The sequence below is a fragment of the Anser anser genome (assembly GCF_964211835.1).
Source record: "Anser anser genome assembly, chromosome: 7".
In the NCBI taxonomy this organism is placed as follows: domain Eukaryota; kingdom Metazoa; phylum Chordata; class Aves; order Anseriformes; family Anatidae; genus Anser; species Anser anser.
Window position 1 is genome coordinate 12211849 of NC_139727.1, and position 24342 is coordinate 12236190.

Genomic DNA, 24342 nt, shown 5'->3' on the forward strand with positions numbered 1-24342 from the left:
CTCTTTGCACTCCCCCTTCAGGTATTTATAGGCATTGGTGAGGTCCCCCTGAGCCTCCTCTGCTCCAGGCTAAGCAGTCCCAGCTCTCAGCCTCTTCTCACAGGAGAGGGGCTCCAGTCCCTTGATCAACCTGATGGCCCTACACTGGACTCTCTCCAGTATGTCCATGTCTCTCTTGTACTAGGGGGCTCAGAACTCTTACCAGTATTTACCAATATTTACAAGCTCATCAGAGAGTAAGGACTAAGAAAGTACAGGGAATGGTTGTATGTCTTGTCGTTCAAAGTGATCTCCTCAGATTTAGGACAAGAAGAAATGCTGAAGTGATGTAAGGGCACTTTCACTATTGGTACTCAATGTTTAATGTGGTGTTCTGTGGGGAGCTAGAAGATTTCAGCCTCGCTTGCTCCCAGCCTGGCATTCTTCACACAAAAAAAGAGGAAGGAAAAAGAGTCACGGACAATAAAATCAATCCACTCTGAAAAGAGAACTAAAGCATTTCATGACAGTGTTCAATACTTGCATCAGCTTGGTGCATTCACCTCAAAGACATGTACAGTAAAGATAGAATTTTTATGTGAAAGCTGACCAGTAGGGAAGAACTAAAAGGCCAAATTAATGATAAATATAACTCAAGAGCACGGTTGTTGGGGGCATGCATGCAGAGGTATCATAAAGACTACATTGTGCAGCCTCAAAATGTTCCAAGCATCCAGAAAAAGGGGACTGGCAAGATTTATCAGGAAGAAAAGAAAATCAAGAACGTGCCAAAGTGCTGTGTGAAGGCAGTAAGCCAGAGAACATCAGTAAAGTGCCAAAATCAAAAGCTGTGGGGATGACACCAGGAGCCAAACAGTGTCACTCTTTAAAGAACCTGGGTGTTTTTAATGTGATAGCACAAAAACAAATGACATCTCCTATGTGTTGAGCGCGGCAGAGATATTTCACATTAACCCTAGTTCCACCAGCAGCACTGAAGACATCTGCTTCTGGAAGTATTTTAGCCTAACGTTTAAGAATGGGCCTTCAGGAACACGCCTTGATCCTCAGGGACGTGTTCAGAAGGCACACAACATAAAGGCAGAGAAAGTAAACAAGGAAGCAGAAAGTTACCTGTTTTGGTTTGATTTCTACAAGGACTGAAGAATCCCCAGCCACACTGCCAGTTCTATCTACAAAACTAATGAAAGCGCTGCATGAGCGTGGGCACCCTTTACCAGCCCTTCCCTCTCTCCTTCCCTCCTTGTCTAAATATTAGATTAAAAAAAAATTTGAAAGATGCTCTAGACTTGACACCAAATGTTTCATGTGTCAGGAAAACAATGGTTAGGGATTTGGAGTTCTGCCCAGTATTAATAATGCAGTGAAGTACTGTGGTAGCATGAACTGCTAAAGGAATCACAGCTGCTGATCTTTACTGCTTGTTTAGATAAAAATTAGGTCTTAGTAAGTTCTTGATGTCAACTGGAGGCTTCAGGACAGCTACTGAAATATGGATTTCATATGCCATATTAATTTTGTGAGCATATGTTAAATAAACCTGTCCCTCCCCTCTCCCCCCTCTCCAGTCTGTTCATCTATCCTTTATACGCTGAAACTTCTTCTGTCCTGGCATTTTCTCCCTAGAGCTTCTGTTCCAGAAAGCTGAAACCACAACATGGAACAACAGTAATTAGAGCAGATGCCAAACTATTGTGGCAACAAAACCAGCACCCTGTGTATCAGAAATATTTCTCCTTTAGCATCCACTGCATTTTACGAGTGTGGGGTTTTTGCTTGCTTAGTCTTCCAATATTTTTGTCCAGGGACAGGGCTCCTCAGAGCTGAGTCAGCTTTTCTGGTTCTTAAACAAATCACAGAAAGCTTTGAGACTAGATCCAAAACAACAAAGCATAAAGCCCAGGTGTGTACAAGATTTGTTTTTGCTGTTTGTTCCCCCTCGTGAAGCACTGCTCAGCTGAACTTCCAACAAAAGCATCCTCCAGCTCTCCATGCACAGCATCACATAAAGATCATCAGCATTCTTTCTGTAGAGGCCACGCACCATTCTTGCATCTTAATTTCTGCTATCCAAAACAGTCAAGCACATCATCCTTCTAAACGAGGGAAATTAAATAACACTGGGCTACTACCTCACTAAGTTCCTAACAAATAATGCTGTGAAGCATTTGCCAGGGTCAATTCCCGTACTGCAACTTCCCACCTGTGCTCTGGACTACTGCAGTGATCCAGTTCGCACCTTAAGAGAGGAGAAGTTCCTCCCACACTTCTTAGATACACTCAAGTCTGAACCCGAGGACAGGGAGGACAGAAAAAAAGTGTTGAAGAAAAGTGGCTGAAATTTAGGGAGCAGCGAGTAGGGTAAGATAGTCTCATTTCTATCCTTCCACTTCTGTATCAATTATGAAACGAACATCCCAAATAAAATCAAGTACAGCTAAGCCTTCACTTCAGGAATAAGTGCCGGCTTTGCGTCATCACCAGACGGGACCAGAAATTCTCTGTTGACTCAACCCTGAGTCATTTTTCACTGGGTTTCAACTGACATTGACTTTACATCATATTCATCTGAACAAGCAACCCCTGCCCTTTCAACTAATCCTCATAGCTACAGAGAAGGAAAATCACAGGAAGGAAGAGAGGGTGAAAATACTATGGTTAAAACCTGTCTGGTAATAGAGTAACATTAAGATTCTGATGGGGTATCTAGGCCATTTCCTTACTTTATGAAGGAGTTCAATGATGTCTTTTAGGAGCAATAAATAAATGGGCTACTTGAAAGCATTCTCAAGATGGTATTGCTTTTCTTCTGCTAAGCCTGCTAATTATGGCATTTTTCCAATAATTAAGAATTTAAAGTCCTCACAACCAGCTTTGAATCAGTTCCCTGAACTGCACAGGTTCCTCGGCACTGCACCACAATCAAACCAGCCTCACGTAACAGTGAGTGCACTTGCAGAGGGCAGGCGCTCTGTGTCTGACCTTAAATTCGCTCCCCAACGATACGCCTTCAGGAGTGACCAAGCCTTCGTCCCAGTTTTCTGCTAAAAGAAGACTGACCTGGTCATTTCAATTTTTACAAGGACTATTGCTGGTAGCATGTAAAAGTGGAAGAACATACCGCTAGCTAGGTTCCCTGCTACCAGACCGCGTGGTTTATCTCTAGGTTTTCACTTTATGAGCAATAAAGTCAGAAGTAGCTTATCTAAAGAAGCTATACAAAGTAAACTAGTTTATCTGTGCTAATCCCTCATGAGAAAAACTGCCCCATACCATCACATTAAATATTTAAAACCACCTCTCCATGATAAATTTGCATCAGGTCTGATACATTACATGTCATTAGTGAGAGTCTGTCAGCAAAACACAACAAACTGGTTTGCATTTTCTCGTCTATTCTTAGCCTTCTTGTTTATTTATTCTTACACATACAACGATGTCTCTACAAATCTGAACCCTCTATGTCAGCAAGGCTTGTATCTACAGGATACATGCAACGCTAACTTCAGAGTGAATTTTTAATCATTTCTTTTTAAGGCTGAGAACAGAACGGATCAAACATTGAATATGTTGTAATTTTCCGAGTTCTTTTTATATTTTTTTTGACACTAAAGGGAAGAAATAAGATATTTCTCAGTCCTTAGTGTTTCATCTTCAGAAATATGAAATTCTCCTTGAGACAAGAGTTGTTTCACTACCATACCTCAAAATATATACATATATATAAATCTAAAATCATTATTTCAGCTATTCTTTAAAACTGCGTATGGGCTGCCACTGTAATTTCAAAAATGGGGGAAAAAGACAATCCAGTTTCTTCTGATTTAGTTGATATACTTCCTTCAGAACACATGGAGATAACCAGAAAACGTATTATAGATTCCTAGCCTTTTCTTGAAACTTTTAAATTCCAGGTATGAGAAAGCAGTCACCCTACTTTTCATCTGGTTATGGACAATAATGAAGAACAAGCAAATACCCTCTAGCAATTTTTTTCTTTATGGACTATGGCAATGCACACAAGTAAGACAACATGAGCAACGTATTTCCAAAACTTGCTGCTTTGGGGTAAGATTTAAATTAGAAAAAATAAGCACATACAATAATTTCCTTTTCATCTCCTTACAAATAAAAAAACTCTCTGAAAGCACACACATACATGCTATATCCACCAGTTAGGAATGTTTAAATAGGATATTACCTTGCTCATTTATTCTCTGTTTTAATGTTAAGTGATATGGATAGAAACTCATACTGCAGTATAACTTAAAATATATACCTTCTGAAGTAAAGCAAAAAAAGTCTCAATGATTTTTATGATAAGATTATTTCAGATTACTTCCCCACAGGTTACTCAAGATCCACTCTTTATATGAACCTAATTTTTATTTTCACTGTGTTTAAATTATTGGGCATTAAGTTACTCTTTAAATAAGATCTATTGAGTTCGAGGGGAGAAGAGGCTATATTTTTTGGGGGGGGGGGTATTATTTCTTTTAAAAATGGGTAAGAAAAATGTAGATTTTTTTTTTAGGATTTCTGATCAATTATTTCATGTGTTGCTTTTTTTCCTCCCTTACAAATACACAGAAATGCAGAATAATAAACCTACAGGGAACAATTGATTGAACTGACCAGCCACTGATTGTAAAAATGAGTCTAACAACAGGAAATCACTGATTTTGAAAATTAGGTATTATGAAGTTAGTAATTATCATTTCAAGCAAAGGAAACAACAATTTCATAGTGCCTTAGAACACAGAAATGAATGATTGACATAATATTAATAAAGTTATAAAAACATTGCCAATTTTACTAAATGCCAGTGTAAAAATTCTGCCTTTGCATCAGTCTGGAAATACTTTAGTGAAAGTTGAATACACTGAGAAATGAGAAATCAAGGATTTCCTTGTGATCTTGAAAGAGGAAACCATGAGTCTGCATAAGGAATGAAACTCAGAGGTAAGGTGGAAAAGACAAGGGAACATTTTGAAGTTAAATGTCTAAAATGGAACGTGTTTCCCATATACTTTTTAAAGACTTGCCAGAAAAGTGAGTGATAGTTATGCACTTAAGTATGACTGAAGCGATACTTCAGAATTTTGTTCCTCTGTGCAATACAAGTTCAAAAAACATGAAGAAAATACAAGTTCAGAAATATGAAGACACTGACTCAGGATTGGAGCTAGGAAAGGCAAATAAACAATGCCACGAGATTAATAGTGCTGTCCATGCAAATTCAGCTATTCACATTCTTTGATGTTAGAACTAATTTTGTCAGCACCTCGTGATGGAAAGCAACTATTAAAAGTGGAATTTCACGGGGGGAACTGAAGCTCAGAGAGGTCAGGATTAGGATAACTCTACAGAGTTGCTGGTATTTGGCTGATCTGGGCTCTAACATAAAAGTGGCCCCCTGGTTCTCCTGCTCTACACCCAATACAGCAACCGGCACCGACAGCACAGCTCGAGGAACCACGTGGGGATAACAGCTATGAAAGAGAGGAACTATAAACTTCCAGCTATAAAGGAAGCAGTGGATTGGTGTGCTCTTTGTAATCCCTACCAGCAGCCACACATCTTGTCAGTGCCCAGTGTCTAGTGGGGAAACCGATGACGCCACGTGAGGACCGAACTCATTCAATGCCTGTCATTCGGTGGTGCTTTGGGAGGATAACACGTTTCTTGGTGGAGCGTCTCTCATCACTTGGGAGAGTTACAGGAGTCAAAATAAACACTACAGAAATTCCTAGGACTAGAACTGAGGGAAAACATTGAATCATATTTTTATAATTATTTGGGAGTAAAGATCCTTATCTTCTAATCAACAATTTCCACAGCATTTGGCAGTAAACAAGTCTGTAATGCGAAGAAGCCAGACCACAGTGGGATGCTGAGTCATGTTTTCCACACACAAGCTTTTTCCCATTGAGCTGGCTTCTAAACAAAGCATCTGGGAGAGAATTTTTGTTTCAAAGACTGTGAAAGAAAAGCAAGCAGTGTCTTTTTTCATTGCCAATGTGTGAAGGAAATAGATCTCAAGCTCCTCTTCTGTTCTGATAAAATACTACTATTCTGTGGTATGAAATGATACATATATATCACCCCAGCCTTGAATTTTGAGGGATTTGATGGCAGTATTGATAAGCATTGATAAGATTCATGTTTTCCCACATGTGGTTGACACGTTAACTCCAAAAACACCCTCCCTCCAGTGTCCATTATTATCCAAAGAAATAAGCTGACGGCATTGCAAAATGGTCATGATTTTAGCTATGCCAAAAGGAGCTTGAAATACAAGCAATGTCACCCAGGGATATGTCTGGTAAAACATTTCAATACTTTTCTGAAACTGTTCCTGTGGGCAGGACATCTGTAGAGCTGCCACTGAAGTTAAAGCCCTCATCATCCTGGAAAAGACAATGTGGGGAATTGAGCAGATGGAAATCTACCTATGCTCATCTGGACCTATCCTGTCTGCAGATTAATGCCATCTTTGAAACAAGAAGCTGTCTCTCCCCTCAAATCATAAAACTACATTCATGGCCCTCCTGGCACAGTAAGGGAAGAAAAAGAAAATTCATGGATGGAAACCCAGGACAAAATAGATAACCAAGAATGTAATAAGGATGTTTGAGGAGGTAATTTTATGATTGTTCTGCTTATCTATCTGAATCCATTAAAATAATAATAATAAAATAAAAAAAGAGGTCGTCTTGAAACAAAAGTAATGGTATTGTCTAAAATTTCTTTATAATAAAGAGGCAGAGGATGCAAGAAAATGTAAGATTTCTGCTACCCTAGTCATTTATTTAAGATCAGCATTAGCAGGGTCAGCATGGCATGGCAAAAGGAATCAAATAAATTAAATATTACTCATCTGTACTTCTTTCAGTTTTACACGTTGGAAGTTTCATAAAGTTTGCACATTCATTCATACAAATATATAGTAAAAGGTCCTAGAGATCCTGGCCTACTGGCCACATCCTACCAAAAAAAAATATTTTGCCTTATCTTTCTTAGCTTCTTTGCAAAACTGAGTATCTTTATGGATGGGAAACTGAAAGCCTGATATTCTGAGTCTGTAATTAATCTTGTAAGTTGTAAGGATTTCTATGGAATCAGGATTGATTTCTGCTGTTGTTGCTGATTCAAAACAACAAAAAAAAGTTAACAAGCAGATTGTCAGATACAATTTCTTCATGAAAAGAAGCAGCAATTAGGATACCTTCTGTGTGGGTTAACTGCCTGACCTCTCCAAGAAGCAGAAGGAAAAGGAATGGCCATGGTGTTACTGACAACTTCAAGCCATCAGCTTGCACTCATACACATTCCTTCATCAGCTCCACAAGAACAGTTTCTTTATTCTGTGTGAGTTGAAAGACTTGGGAGGATGGCTAGAATCTATTTTTAACAGATGTTTGTGAATGATTGCGATGACAATCTGGGGACTCTGTACAGTAGAAGTTTACACACTGACTGGCACGAGGGATTCTGTGTCTCTCTCATTTAAAGGAAAGTTTAACAGCACGTGGTTCTAGAAGATACCATGTCAAGGTCCCTCAATGAAAGTTTTACCAAGCCTTCCTTTGGCTGAAGTTGAGCCATGCCTAAACTTACACGCTTCAAACAGAAGACATCCTTGTAAAGGAGCACATTTAAGTTGGTCAATGAACCTCTCCTGAAATGCCTGGCTCAAAAAGACACTCACTACTCAGCTCCCATAAAACTGAATGTGTAGCAATAAATATGCATTCTCCTCCCAGATCAGAAATAACCACCTCTCAATGGAAAGGCAGCCAAAGGACTCAGATCACTTCAGGAAGGTCATCTAGGCTAACAACTGGCACAGGGCAGGTTGAGTATCTTGGTGTCGGGCTTCTCAGAAGTCCAGAGGAGATCAGATCATCTCTGTATTTTTGGTTAGCACCTAGAAAACCAGATCCCACACTTCTGAGAGCTCTGCCTGAGGACAGGAAGCAATTGGTATTTCTGTAAGCTATTAGACACTGGCATTGCACTCTACTCTAGTCCTCAAGGTGCTACATTCCCTGAGTAGTTTATTGAGAAAGGCTAGGGCAAAGAACTTGACAAACTTCAAAAAAGCCTATAAAAGCTATATACGAAGTACTCTTGGGTATCAAGAAAGAGACAAGAGACACAGAAAACAGTGAGACGTGCAGACAAGAAAGGCCCTGCCAGAATTATAATATTTCAATGGAGAATTATAAAAAGAAAAGAAAAAAAAACTCACTTGATTAATACAAATAATATCTACATTTTTACTTAAGTGATAAACTACCAGAAATGAAGCAAACTTTTCCGGTAAACCTGCTTCAGCTATAGAGTACTCATAAGGTCCAGCATTTACAAAGGAGGTATTTTGCAACATCGAATTACTCCAGAAACTTTAGCCTTATCTAAATTAGTTCTGCCCACACTCTCAGCCAGTAAATTTCCCCACAAGTTTGCATATTGATTTTTCCCATTTTTTATTTATTTCAGATTCCTCAGGGGTGAAGAGAAAAAGTCTATTAAGCAGCTAACAGGAAGTTTGGGTTCTGAAGGGTTTTTTTGCTGTTAAATGTCTCTCTGGCTGGATCACTTTACAAATGTAAATTAAAAGGTTTAAAATGTAGTGACCTGGTGTAGAATTCTAATTTGGCTCAGACAACACATTTTCTCATTCAGAACACAATATATTGTCTTGCTATTCTGACACCCTGCTGATCTGGATCAAGACTCATTAGCCCTGAGCTCTCCTCTGGTATGTAGAAAAAGGATTTTCTAAAGGATTTTTATGCTATTTTTCTAGTCCATCCATTTTGCTTCTCCTTTTCTGAAACTAATGGTGCAATATAACATACACTTATCAGTCCCATGGACCTCAGCAGGTAAGGACAAAAGCAATAGTCAACAGCAGTAACTCAAGAGATTTACAGAGAGGTAATTGAGTAGTCTGTGAATACTTCATTTACCCCCAGTTGTCCCTCTGGTTTAAAACATCCTTTGGATAGATTTACACTCCCGTAGCACTCACTGGCCAGGGCAGCCAACCCTTAATGCCACTACAAAACAGTACTGCTTCTCAACGCTTCTCAGATGATAACAAATGGTTTAACCCTGAGCATTTGATCTCCCACAAAGGTGCAACTCTTCCAAGAGATCAACAGGGTTGTATAATGAAATGAGTACCTAGACAGTACTCAGCTGGTCATTTATTAACTGATTTATAGCACTTCATGATTAAGTTTAATTAGTATTTATCTCTGATGAAGCTCTTGCTGTACAAAAGTTTTCAGTACAAAAAGGGCTACAGAATTTGCTCTTGGGTGGAGACCCAGCTCACCTGAACCTGCTTTGGAGAGGCTGGCAGACCCGAATCTGCTTAAAAGGGGAAGGCAGGCAATTCTTAGCCAGCAGCTGATGTGTGCTGGGCAAACCTCTGCTTAGAAGCAAGATCAATGTAAAGAGAGCTATGAATTAACAGGACTAATCCCTCTGGTTCCCAAGACAATGCAAAAACTCCTAGCTTAGCCATCTACACTATGCTGTTGTGGTCCTATTTCTGAGTACAAGAATTTAAGCAGAAGTTTCTAATTCTGGTATGGGTCCATGTCCATTGCTGAGACAAAACATCTTTAGCTTTTTAATGGAAAAACTGTGAGAAACTGGAATAACTTTATAACCTGTAGGTGTCTTGCCAGAAGCACGGAAAGTTTCCTGAAAGTGACTTTATGTTTTATCTCTGATTGCCAGTCTCTGGTTAACAAGCTCTGCTCCAGCTTTAATTCATTGACCTGATAAGGCTCATTGGTTGTCACACAGCTCTGAAGTGCTGCTTCATGGTGTTTTCTGGGCAGAGATTTAATTTTAGACAGGACAGAATCAAGGGCCAAGAAACTTAGGTCAAAGCATTTAAAACAGTGAATAACAAAGTAAGAGCAGTCACATTTCACACCTGCACTGAATAGCACTATTGGCTGTGACAGAAAAATAATCCTGCAAGAACTCACCGAGCTGAGCTCCCTCTTGTATTAGGCTATTGTATCATACACGCCTTTTAGGCTGACTGAACTATGTAGTAGCAAGCTTACTGTTTTGGGTTTTGTTCCCACAGCTCCAGCAGGAAAGCTATTCCAGCATCCTTCAGCACTGAGGGTTGAGACTTCACTGTGCTTTGAGGCAACAGCTCTTACTTCAAACTAGAGCAGGCTACAGACGTACACCCAGCCTCCTGAGATGCTGCAGCAGATGTGCTGTAACCCAGACACATCTGAGCTCATACACCAACTTCAGAGTTTGCAGGACTGTGTTACTTCAGTAATTCCCTGGGCAACCCTGTCTTCACACTGCTGAATTGTCCCAGGTTCACTTCTGCCCTGGATGTGTCTCCACCTCATCAGCTCTCCTGGCTTCATTCCTGGGTTCAGTGACAAACTCTCCCTTGCGGAAAACTGGCAACGTTTTAATTTGGGGCCATGACTAACATCTGCAGCCCCCTCCTCTTTTTCACTGACAAGCTTCTGGCTGCTGTTTTGCCACAGTGGTGCCCAAATCAACATGATGAAGTAATTACCACTTTATCCTGACTTGCTCTGATGCAGCCTAATTTCCTGGTCAGGTTCTTCTGTATTACCTTAACTCTTAAATCCTGATTTCTATTTCAGTGATTTCATAACCCTTTCGACCACACAGCCCTTTGCCTTGAAGCTTTTTTTTTTGTTGTTCCTAAAATAAATTCCAGATGGCTTTTATACCTGTAACTTGAGGACACTGCTAGTATTTAAATACTTAAGAGTAGCTGATATTTTTCCAAAGCCGTTTTGAATTTGAGAGCCTTAATACAAGGGGTTTTTCCCCATGTTTTTCAATCATTCCTCCATTCCCCAACAGCGATACCCCACAGCCCCAACTACTTAACTCTGTAATAACAGAGGTATCCCAAAGAGTCCTCACATGTCCTTCTTAAACCCAATATTTTGTTGTTCTTACGCCACAGCTAACGGAGGCACTTGGCTGTGTCTGGCACACCACCACCACACAGACTGAGGTGTTTCTGCAACATCCAATTCTCCATTTGGCTTCTTGAAAGTTTCTCCACCATTTCCATGCTGCCATCGCAGCTCATCTCCCCTCCCTGCCACCCTGTTATCTCCTCAGTCCTCTCTCACCCCAGCCAGCTTTCCCCCTCCCACAGAGGCTCTCCCTGCCTCTCCCAATGATTCAAAAATTCAGCAGTGCTCTGTCACTATTTCAAATGCCCCTCCTCTCTAATACAGTAGACTTATTTAATTAGGACGACTTAGGTTTATTTATTCATAAAAAAATGCATTTGGAGCAGTAATAGTTAAACCACATTTTGTGTTATTCCTGTGACTCACCTTGAACACACTTTACAGCCACTGCTATGGCTGATGTTAATTGTGCCTGCACCGTATCACACTTGCACACTCCTTAAAGTGGTAAAAATGTTTAAGAAGACCAGGTTTTCTTTTTGACTTGCCTTGTAGCTTCAAGAACATTTAATAAAATCACCCAAAACAAACTACTGTGTGAAACTTTTTTCTCTCACTCCTTGAAAGAGAAGACAACTTCCTTTCCTTCCTCTTATTTCCTTCAACACAAAATACATGCAGGTATATTTTATTTCTACCTTGTCTCAGAAGTTGAAGCTGCTGCATGTCTATGCTAGGCATGAGCAATGCATCAGATAGACACACAGGCCAAAATCCAAGGGGCATGCAGACGGGGCAACAGAGGTAGATAGCCTGATAACTGGCAGTTCAAATCACAATCAAATCAAATGTTGACTATTGTCTAGGAAGTTGGTGTCTCTTTTGTTTTAGGAGAGTTATAAAACACGGGGTCAAAAATGATGTAGCTAGGAGAAGAAACTGCTAAGGAAATTTCCTGTTTGTCAAAACTCTGGTGAGATTCTTATGTTCACAAGAAAAATGAAGAAAGAAAAGCTGAATGGTAAATATTTGTTCTGAAGAGTTTGCAGAGTCAACAGCTGAAAAAGTTAGTCTGTGCCTACTTCAAATATATTTAGGTAGAAGCAGTGGACACAAAAAAAAGTCATAAACTTTACCTTTCGCTGATTTTGAGATTTCTGGATGCATACATATGTTGTACTGGCAGCTCCATCCTCTGAAGGTAGAACTAACAAGAAAAATAGAAAAAAAAATAGGTTTCTCAAATCAGAGCAAATGTGTTTCTTTATAAATTTTCCCACTTTTCCAGTTCTGTTTCCTTTTTAGCGTATACAGGCGGGTAACCTGCTGACCCCCCTCTTTTTTCACGTGACTGGAAATTGCTTGCTGATATAATCACAGAGCAAAGAAGACAGATTAAGGACTCCTTTTGCATGCTGCATAGCATTTTACCTACCAAATCAAAATGAACCAATATTTTCTCACAATTCCAGATTTTGTTGCTAATTCAAATTATTTTCAGAAATATACAGATCAGTGGAAGAGCAAGCAACAGCCTTTTGGAACAACGGCTCCAAGTAAATGTTCCAAAAGAGACTGATCTGTTATTTTGTGAATATCTAGGCTTGATTAAAAAAAAAAATGTCTATGCTATTTTTCAAAGATGAAGTGAAGGGTTTTGACTGAACTTCATAAAATGGATTTTGACTGCACGTGATGTATGAGCACACAGAAAGGCAGTGAAGGCAACGGTTTTATTATTCAGCAAAAATATAGGAGGGTTTCCCGTTTTATTTGAGAAAATAATCCTGTATTCAGGGATTAAAAAATACAGTCTAACAACTGGAAAAAATCTATGAAAGGTTAGAGATATTTCATCTTCATTTTCTACAAATCCAAGCAAGCTGACCAAAAGCCATTACGCTAGATTCACTTACATAGTAGAAAATCTGTTTTAGTCCTAGGATGATATCCCTAATGACATTTTAATATAAAAAGGAATACATTTTGTATGTCAACTGAATATTTTAGAAAAGATGATGCAAGTATTACCAAGAGTTTATAGCCTGTGCAAAAAACAGCAGCAAAGCATTTGTGATCATTAGTATTCATAGCATATAACATCACTTTACCATATCAGCATTTTCCAGAATTTCAAACAAGTATACAGGTAATTATCTTTTTACCTTCATGTCAGAAATAGCCAGGACTTTCCTCATCCTTTCCACCTCTTATTTTAATGCATAATGCAGCTTCTCAACCAAGAGACTCTTAGTTCAGCTCTGACAGATAGCATGAGTTCATGCTGAAGGAAAGCTTCTGTCCATGGCAAAACTTAAAAACGCCTGACAGAGAAGGATTCTCTACCACAATGCAAATTAATTCCAGAGAATTAATTTGCTCTGTATAGGAAGCAGTTTGTGTCTTACACTTCCCAAGGTAAGACAGACCTGCTTTAATTCCCTCAGAACTTTACCTATGAAACAGGAACGTTTGATTTACACCACCAAATGTCCTACAGGCAATAACAAAAAAGAGGGAAGCAGCTTTCATTTGGCATAACGTTAGGACAGTACGGCAGCCGGCCACAGCCTGTTTTCTGCCATCGAGAGAAGTGATCTGGGAGTGGATGCGAGTGAGCTCTGAATCTCCGAGGGGGAAGACAACTGCACTCAGGACCTGTGAGCTATCTATTTACACGAGAGCGTGCATTTCATAAACCACCTTGTTGCTTTGTGGCCAATTACCCTGGGCTTTATGTTAGTGCTGTTTTATTTTATAAGTGTTGCAGAAGGAAAATATTTTAGAATTGGACTATACCCATTTTCTTCAGCAAACACTTTTATTTAGAAAGATATCCTATGCCCTTCTACCAGGTTTAGCTATAAAAACAAAATATTTATTGTATATAGGTAATTAGGGAGGGATCAATAAAACATATTTTTGTAGTCATTGCGTTGAGGCAGTAGGGATTGCTGAATTTGCACCTCTCACTCTCTCTCTCTCTGCAAGCCTAAAAATATAATTTGAGAAAGACCAGCTTGCTGTAAACAGTAATGTTACAAGGTAGGGATTTAAGTGAACGTAAACAGCACAGCAAACATAAGCCCACATATAGAAAAGTATTGCTCTGAATGCTGGATTTGTTGGAGGAAGCACAGTACTGTGCTAGCTTGTTTCTTTTAAATGCTCACTTCAGGTAAGGCACACCATTTTTCAAATTGCTTTGCATCTTGTTGTCCTCACCATTAGTAACTATTCAAAACCATGCCACAAAACAAAATAAATTCCCATTGTCCAAGCCAAACTTAATTTAAAGTATTCAGTTGCATTATTCCAAACTCGTTCATCAGTTTAGTGTCACAGCCTTCAAATCAGAAGAAAAATGGGTAGTGGTATCGGGGCTTTGAAAGAGCAGAAAAAACACTTATTTTCTTACTGAAGATGATCTTGTAGTGCTGTCCCTCAACCAAAAGATACAAAAAGTACATGGAAACCTGGAAAAATTCTGACTTTTTGACTGCCATGGTTGTTTTGTTACTACATATGCCTTCTGAGAGTTTTCTTTTCCTAATTTCTCCTAAGAGCACGAAACAGATAAATACAAATAATATCAACTGTGACAGAGGAGAGACACCTGCTCACTTGGACCTCTTTGTTTCATACCACGAGGAACCCTGCATCCCTTCATCTCTGCTCCTTCTTCCCCAGAAGCTACACCTGCACCCCTAGTCCCCATGGAAGTCAAGGGCAGGCAGGGCAATGTCATTAGAAACCAGCACTTCACTGAAACTGGAAAAATAATTGAAGAAAATCACCTTCATAATGGAAGCTCTTAGGTTACTTTATCTATAACTGTCACCACATATGCCAATAAAGCTTTATTTAAAGAGAAGAAAAGTGAACTGTTGGAAGGATTCGCACATTTCAGCAGTGATGAAGTAGATGTTGGAGCCAGGCCACTGTAAGGTTTAGCTGCGTAGTAGTGGTGGGTGATATTTGTTGTCTGCAACAACAAAACCCAATGGAAAACCCCTGTAGCACCTCAATTTTTATGTAAATGACTGTGCTAATAAAGGATGCTGAGAGAAGAAAATAAGCGGAAATAGAATATACAAGGCTGAAATATTTTTAAATATTCACTAATATGATTGAAAAGTTTCCAGAAGATGCCAGCAGCTGTTGAAGCAGGGCAAGTCTATTTGCACATTCCTAATGTAGAGACAGTCGTGCTCACAGCAGATGTTTGTCCGTCACACCTTACATGCCCCAAAACAGATGCATTGCCCAATTAAACAAAAATGCACTGAGGGCATCTCTTGGGCCACAGCAGCTGTGTCCTTACAAAGGTAGGAAAGTTCCCATGTTATGTAAACAACATCAATCTCCCCTGAAACATTAAGATGGAAAACTTGTTTAATTACGGTTCGGTTTCTCCTCTCTTCCCCTGGAAAAGGAATGAATTCATTTATCAAACGAGAATTGGTTTTAATATTTTTTTTTCTGATTTAGCTTAATACAAAGCTATAAGAGATTGGATTTGTGAAGTGAAATGTCTACCTGTCTGCCTATAAAGGCAACAAAGGAAGAAAAAAAAAGGGATGAGGCTAAAACTGGGACAATGAGGGCAGACAAATTAAAAATGGATTTAGACATTACATTTCCTAAAAAGTACAGAAAATAAACTATTACTTAGCTGCTACTATTAAACTAAGAATGAGAAACAAGTGGTAGAGTTAAAACTGCGAGTCATATTCCACTTTGTACAATCGGGGCCTTCCCACTGTTACGTGCAGCAAACCTTGATTTCTGCTGCGTGTCAGCACGGGGCCCTGCAGCAGGGAGCAGGGCAAGCCAGGATGCTTCAAGTGCCACAGACTTCATTGTTTACTGAAGAATTAATTACAGATGTGCTGCAGCAGTCACAAGTTCTATTACAAAACATGAAGTCATGGCAATACCAGCTGCCTAGGTAATACAACCGCTTCACCTTTGACAGCAAAAGGAGGAGAAATAACTCAGAGCGTCCACCCCTCCTCCTCTCTAGGGTTTGTATGAAAAATGTAGGTCTGAAGGAGGGGAAGGGGGTTATATTTTCTCCATATCCCGACTCCTATCAGAAGCAGCAGCCTTATTGAACTCACTTTCCCACTTGGGAAAGGAATAGGATAGTCTCCTTCACTTAATTACTCTGATTTCTGATGGTCCCCCTCTTCAGTACAAAGTGGCTGATATACCTTCAGATTTTCTGAAGATTCAGACTGAAGACAAGTGCAAGAAAATCAATTTCTCAAACTAGATGTCTGACAGCAGCCAAGGGGGTCAGAAGACTGGTCAGAGAGGGCTCAGGGAGTGCCTTGGGGACTGCTTTAATTGACAGATGTATTCAGTTATGAAAACACAGTTAGCTGATACCAGTGCACAGTTGTCTTTTTTCCACTAAATGGCTATTCAAATAGAAGTGGAAGACATCAGATGAACTTGTTAGTATGTGTCAGATAAACACCAGTGGTCACTTCATTTACCATCTCTAAAATACTAGGAACTCAAAGGCGAAACCTAAAACCAGCGGTCAAGGCTAGGTCGGAGAATGGAAATCATAAAGTACAAAACCATACCTGCAGCCTTTTCCAGCTCAAAAGCTGCTTCAGGCAGCAGCCAGAAACGAGTAACTGGAATTTCCCCTTGCAGAGGATGCAAGTCAGGGCTTTCACAAAGACTCCACTAAGTGCCTCCGTTCTTCCTCAAGCTTGCCTCTTTCCTCCTACGCTTGTCTGCAAATCTCATCCCCTCAGTACAAAGAAGAGAACAGAAACTTGAGGCTGTATTTTGCCTTTGGCTGGAATGACAAACACTCTTTATAGCAGAAACCCCTCATTTTTAATCATTACCATTTGTAATTATTATGGCCACATACTAATGTATCCCTAAGCATCTAAATGCAAGAGGAATGATTTGAGAAAGACTGGAAGGCAGATGCCACCAACCCAGCAGGTCAATGAAATCAGCTAGTAATTAAAGTTTCCTAAAGAACTCATTCCTTCTGATTTCTTTTCAGTAACTTGAAAAGACGACACAGAGGGGGTCCTTCCTTTAAATGCAACGATATTTGTCAAAACCATTTGTAAATATTAGTTCAGTTAAAACAACACATAAGATACAAAATGTAATTAAGTTCTGTATAGATTTCACTTTCACGGGAGACTAGGAACAGCAAGGCAGAAATGATGTTATTCTATCAGTTTCTAGAGCTCATTGGAACCACTAATGACTTCAAAAGCCCACGAGTCATCAGCCACACACAAAACAATAGCAATGGCAATGACCCCAGCAGAAAAAAAAAAAAAGAAAAAAAAGAAGTGACATAGGCAGCAAGCAATAAAGAGAGATGAAGCTGGAATACAGAGGTTACTGATTCGCAGGATGCCAAAGAGCAATTCTTCAGCTGTTGTATTTCTGCGTCCCTCCTAATAGGCACGCAACAACGGCTGGCCAGAAACTGCAATTCCAACTCACTGCACATCTCCGAACCGAGGATCTGACTCTTTGCAAAAAGACATCTCTGCAGATACTCACGGAGGCAGCGCAAACACAGCCCAGCAGCGTGGGTCCTGGCCAGCAGGCAAGCCGTGCGGTGCACACAGCTAGCCTCTGGCTTTGCACATTTCAGAATTATTCATTTATTTACTTAGTCACTTAATGCTTTTAGTAATATGGGGAAAGGACAGGCCGGTTTAAAGAAAACAGCTCCACAGGAAAAGAAAAAAAAAAAAAAAAAAGAAGCTTGTACAATTTTATTTACTGCACCCAGATCTGTTCCTACTTTTGAGTAGGTGAAGAGACAAAGCAATCTTTTCAATAATAATCTAGGAGAGGAAAAAAAAAAAGGCACTAACCTTGATTTCTTTTTTTTTTTTTTTTTTAAAAGTCAGCATCTGGCCACCATTATTCCCAGCAAAACCTCCTTTCCCACTTTCTCCCTTGAAATCTTTTCTGTGGACGTCATTATCTTCTGGAGATTTGTCATCCTCTCATCACTTGGTGGTTAATCACAGCACAGGTTTTGGCCTATCTTTTTTTCTTGGGTTGGACAGGAGATCTGCACTTACATCACTCTCCCTTCCTCCCCCAGTCTCATGTTTGCAGCTTCTTTTCCTAGGAGACCTGATAGCATCCTTGCTGTCCTCCCCAATGCGATGTTTAACTAGCATGGTTATTTTCTCTTTTCCAGTTAAAATGATCGTTCTTTTCAATACATCATAGAAACAGACAGAGGATCCATACAAAGTGACTATATCCAATTTAGGATATTACTTATGAAAAAAACCACAACAACAACAAAAACAATCATCGAGCCAAATAGCTCTGTACAAAAAAGAGCTTGGAAAAACACCTTCTAAAAGTCACTGGCCCCTTGTATCTGCTGGTGCAATCATCTCTTCAGCAATCCCAATGAAACAAGCCGTGTTTACAAAACCCGACTGTCTAGGCAGGCAAACATGACTTATCTGACCAAGCAAGTCAGCTGGCAGAACCGTCCCTCCCTTGGGATGCACTACTGGGCAGCCCACGACCCAAAGATGCACTGTGATCAAAAATCCCTCTCTCTGATCTCCTCCCATGTCCTTCAGCTGTGTGACCAAAGCCCAGCTGAGCCCATCTCTGCACAGCGGTTTGCACACGAACCAGGATGAGTTAAAATGTTCTTCATCCAATGCCTCTCCTTTTATTTTCTTGATATGTTTTAGGAACCTACTACAGGGTGCACTGACTTCTGCAGGAAGGACAGCTAACAGGCATGCTTAAAGAAGAAAATAATCTGAAATTCTGAAGTTTTTTTTTTTCCTTCTATATTAATTTTTATTCTTGTCTTTCTGTCTTGGTCTGCATAATCTTTATAGCTGAAAGAACCTGAGCTTGTTTTAAAAATTCCAGGTTGAAATAAACAAATCCAGTAGCCAAAGTAAGTATGGAGATCTGCTATGAAAAATCATGAGAGACAGGGATCATTTTCTGAGAACAGAACTAAACCATAAATCATAAATAACACAAAGGCTCCAAGAAAAGAAATTCTGGGGAAGAAACAACGCATTTCTCCCCGTTGTGGTTTGGACTGTTGTTTGAATGTTGATCTCAAAACACCTCAGACGCTCTGTAACACTGCAGTGAAAGCTGCTCAGGAAATAAATATGACTGCTAACTCATGGAAGATTTCTTCTCTGACATCTTTCTGATTAAACTAATAGCTAGACATCTAAATGTATATTTTAAAATGTGCTTCTTAACTGCCTTACTCTCTAATAGTTTCAAAATCTCAAACCAGACCAGCAGAACTGAAAATTTTTACTGATATTTAGAGACAAGAATTTTCATCCAGGCCAAACTCTGTAAACAGGAAAAGAAAAAAAAAAAAAAAAAAGCTGATGAGTCAAACATGAGGTCTGCTATGGGCTTTGTTCTCCTAGTCTGTTTTATATGGTACATGCAAAGATACAGCAGTGACGGGTGGCAAAACGAAACCCTGAAACAGGCCGTCCCACAGCTCCCTGGTACCTCAAGGCAGTTATGAAGAGCTGCTGCTAACGCCCACTTCCTTGCATTTTTTTTTTCTCCAGATGAGACCTGCAGTCTATCAGCAGGAGAAGAATCACATTTCATTTTCAAACCTATGTTGTATGCATTGGCATGCAGCAAAGGAAAACAAACAACAACAAAAAAATCTTAGTTAGCTTTGTCGTTACAAACCCAGGCCCCCATTTGGGAGAGACATTACAGTTCCTGACCAGACAGCTGCTGCTCTGGTGAGAGCTGGGAGCAAAGCAGAGGGAAGGAAAAAGGGGGTTAAATGTGAAGAAGAGGCATATAATTACACCTATTATCTGCCAGATGTTATGCCAACTAACATAAACTGATCCAGAATTTGGCACTCTGCTAGTCAGGCTTAAAATTCCCCCTGCCTGGCCCTCAATGACCCATCCAGCACACAAAGACATAAAAAAGTTTCTTGAGATTGACAGCTACAAGGGATGGGGGGCAAGAAAGCTTGTGGTACACATACAGAGCAGTAGGAATATGGCTTCTTTTTCTGGGTTTTGATCTGCAAACAAACAACCCAAAATAAGCAGAAAGCCTCAGCTCTGCAGCTGGCCATTGTGATGGCGTTTGGGTGCAGCTGTACGGTACTATTTCCTCATCAGGAATGCCCATAGTTTATGTAGGTAATATTTAAGTGCTTACCTGAAGGAAAAATCTCCAGTTATTTGTATAATGGAACAGGGGTTGTTTTCAGATCAAAATAGAAGGCCGAGAAGCCTCATTTTAAGGGTATTTCAGCCTACGAAGATATTTCAAAAAAATGGAAAATGGAATAAGATTTGTAATTAGAAAGAAATTATATGCTTCTTGACTCTGGATTGGAAAAAAAAAAAAAAAGTCTCTTTTTCCTGTTATGCTTTTAACAAGGAATCAGACTGCAGCTTTAAGACTTTACAGTGGAGAGCATTGTGGAGCAACCTGAGAAGCAAATGTGGTAAAGGCTTTGTTCAAATTATATCACTAAGATGTCCTTATTTACTTGAGTTGGCTTCAGATCAGGGTCAGAAGCCAGAAAGCCCTGTGCTTGGCACAGAGCAGAGGAAAAGCCCTGCTCCACGTGGCGCAGGGTGGGCTGAGGCCCCTGCAGGCCCTGGAGGCCCTGTCAGCCCCTGCTGGCCCCATCCCCTCACACAGCCAGCGCCTGACGGCCACCCAAAGGCACCTGGCAGCTCTCAGGAGCACTGCTGCCCCTGTTCCTAGCTTAACACCACAGCCTTCGCTGGGGTTACGGCAACTAAGCTGCACACCTCGATTTTTGCTGTCGATGCCTTCTCACTTCCCTGCCACCTCTCTGGGAGAAGCTGCCATGGTCTCTGAGCACTGAAATCTGTGAGCACCAGACATGTCTTTTCAAAAACAGCGTTTAACATTCACCATAGTGTGCCCTGCCCCAGCACTTCCATGTGAACTGAAGCTGCCATGCTGAGGTGTATACAGCCCACGCTGGGTCACAGAGGGGAAAAAATCTCCCTTTCCACGCACCGGGTAGGAAGCAGGTAAAGGTGAAGGCAGCAAGCAGCCAGCACAGCACCGGCATATTAAACCTCACAGGAAATCACAGAGCCAGCTGCTCTGGCTGAAAAGGCACGGGTAGCACAGGATCCTTTTGGTTTTGCCAGGGCAGACATGTGAAAGATGAATATTGGCTTTTCTATTTGACTGCAAAACAGCAAGAAACATATCCCAAATGCAGGCCTGGCACAATAGAACAGCTGGGTGAATCTTTTTGGCCTGCCCAGCATTTACATAAAATTTCTATTCAGGCTGAAGAGCATTTCATACCAGTAAAGCAAAGTTTCCATGCCACTAGCGCTGTCAGGGCCCCTTTCCCTCTCACACTCTGGCTAGCACGACTGTGACCGCCAGAAAGGAAACAGGCCGAGCGTGGCCGCTGCTGGTGCCCCTTGGCCTGGCAAGGCTGCTGCCAGCCCAGCTCCTGGCCCCGGCTGCAGCCCGGCAGCAGGCACAGCGCTGCACAGGCTTCTTCTGAGAGCACGGCTCCTGCTGGCAGCAGGGGGGTCCTCTGCCCCACCACACCTCCACAGCTGCCCTCAGAGCCGGGGCTCGGCTCCTGCCCAGTGTGGGGGCACAGGGCCCCCCTGATGGCCAGGGGAGGGCACGTTGTGGAGATGTCACCTCCATCTTAGAAAACGTGAGAGCCAATGTGTAACTAATGATGGCTTGGGACTTTGGATAATGATAGCACCTTGTCTTCTGCAGCGCTGGCAGATCATCACCCAGTGTCAAGAAGTGTACTCCGTGTCACTAACTTAGCACCTCCAATCCTTCTTTCAATGACTGTTCTGAGTTTTATAGCATCTTTTTAGTTTAAAACCAGACAAACATTGCCTCATTAAGCTGCACAGCTCCCATTTCAGATAAATAATGGTTGTTATCCTCATTTTAGAGCTCAAGAGCATGAGATCCAAAGAGGTTAATTAGACAGGCCATGCAGCCAGACAGTGCCAAAGGCAAGCCTGCAACACTGGTGCTGCAAGTCTGGAGAAAGAAGTGCACTTGGAAAAGACAGTACAGGCAGCATTTCCACTGATTCAGAGAGCGAAAGCTACCCGGACAATTCATTTCATATTTGGCAAATGAGATAAAGGTTTACCTTCCCCAGAAGAGCCCCCAGGAATCCCTGTAGTCAGTTCATCTGATAAGTGTGGCTACCGCCAGAGCTAAAAGAAACGTAGAACACATTCAGCAGAGGTTAAATCGCACAGACTCAACCACGTCGCCACACAGCCATTTTGTGCTCATGCTTATTTCCACTGCCAGCAACTCTGACTGGAGCAACAAAGGACCTACCATGCAACAAGCAGCAGCAATGCCCACTGAATACTTCACGAATTTACTATTTCTTTATAAAATCACCATCGTTATTTCAATACCTTTTGGCCAAAGTTTTTTTTTTTTCCATGTAATTTAAAATAATTATGAGAAAAAGATGATTGTATTATTGTCATAAATTCGTAATGAGGTTAAGACTATCTGGAAGTTTTAACCAAAGCAGTTCCCTGACTAGGAAAAATAAAAAAAATACAATTACAGCATTTCAAAATGTTGCTTCCTAACAGTTTATTTTAAAAGCCAGATGAGGTAATTTAATATCTTATTTGAATGAAACATTTTCTTCAGAGTGATTTTTCAACAGAAATATTCTTCTTATGATTCTTATACCAAGGAAAGTAAAAAAAATATATTTTTTAAATAAAAATGATTGGTTTTTATCAATTATTGTTGATAATTTAATAAAAATGATTGTTGATTGAAACAACTCCATTGTTTCACTCCATTTTTGAGATTTTGGACAACTCAAGAAAATAATTAGAAGTAAATACAGGAGATGTACCCACAGAACTCAACACATGAAAATTAAACCAAAATTGGGCTTAAGAATAGGTGGGCAGGTTACCTGGGTGGAAATATTCCCCAGAATGGATGAATTGACCTAACAAAAGCTAGAAATAGGCCAAGGTGATTTAGAAGTTAAGTTCTTAGTCTTTCCCATTGTATCTTTTTAGTTTTGAGAAAATGTGCATAACTTCCCTGATGTGTAGTAAAAACCTTTCCAGGATCGTTATTGCTCTGGTTGATGACTGATTAAACCTGGCTGGAATTCCCTGCTCAGTATATCCTCTACCTTTTTTCCCCATTCTGAGACTACTAAGTTCTTGCACTCCATATATCAAAATAGAGATACCTTGCACAGGCTCAAGGGTGCTAAGTCAGATGCCTAATTACTATGTGCCATAATAAATAACTGAGCGGACCTGGCCTCAAGGCGCTAGTTCCACCCTTAGTACAAAGCTAAGGGATAGGGACGGCCAAATAAAATATAACCTGAGCTCAGGTACAATCCCCAGGCTGAAGCCTGATTGCACATGATGCTTACTCAAGCAGCTGGAATAGTAAAAATGTGCATAAAAGAGCATTGTCATTTATCGTAGCAGTCATTTCACAGAAGCACAGTCTGGAACATGGATTAACAGACAAGCCTTTCAATCAAATGTGGCTTCAAATCCCAGTTTCCATACATGACATATCAGGTATGTGCCACCTCAAACATCTGATATGTTAGGTAAAAGGACTGATCTATACCAAAAAACACATTTGGCAGAAATTGTTTCTCCACTTGCCCCGGGCTCAGTCCCTCATCTGTTCATCTGCTAAACTCAAGTTCTCTTATTTAATAAGCTTCCTTTTTCATGCTTTTGGAAAAAAAAAAAAAGAAAAAGAAAAAAAAAAAAGCATAGCGATAAAAGGTTTTCCTTTTCATTTCTTCAAAGGCTTCCAAAGAACCTGCTACTCAAGTGTTAAATGCTCTGTCCTTTGGTGCATTTGTGGTAGCAGGGCTGCCTTCTGAAATGAACGTTAAGCAAGAGCCACAGTGTTGCACTCATTACCCATTTATGAGTTCAGATAAGTGATTGAATAATACCAGTTTCTGTTTCTATGAAGTAGATAAAAGCCACCAGGGCCATTGCCACAGTCATGGTGTCAGGCACTCTCCCCACTCCAGCTTTCCCTGGCGCCAGCTGAGCACTATGTGGGCAGCCAGCTGAGCACGGTGGCCACTGAGCTAGAGGTAGAGGAGGAATAAGTCAGGAAGATTTGGAGGCAGGGAAAGAAAGCAAGCAGAAAGGGAAGAAGGCTCCCCTTTGCTTTCATGCTTTGCAGCAGACCTGCCCCCTGAGAAGGCAAAGCAGAGCCAGGCTCTTCTGCCACCACAGCAGCTGCTGGGGCTGGAGGGGCTCTGCTCTCCCTGCCCTACAAAAAGCTGCCAGACATGCTGGAGTGGGGTCCA

The 24342-nt window shown here is 40.7% G+C and overlaps 1 protein-coding gene across 7 annotated transcripts in view; it reads right to left on the bottom strand.

The window, feature by feature from the left end:
• Window positions 1-24342, bottom strand: part of LOC310902580 (uncharacterized protein) — a 522528-nt gene that overhangs the window by 220293 nt on the left and 277893 nt on the right. For all 7 annotated transcript variants that reach the window (XR_014586805.1, XR_014586806.1, XR_014586807.1 and 4 more), the window contains one exon: window positions 12095-12165. Coding sequence is in view for 1 of the 7 variants with exons in the window: in XM_083844352.1 (XP_083700478.1) it covers window positions 12095-12165 (71 nt within the window). In the remaining 6 variants the exon portion in view is untranslated. The remainder of the gene's footprint in view (window positions 1-12094; window positions 12166-24342) is intronic.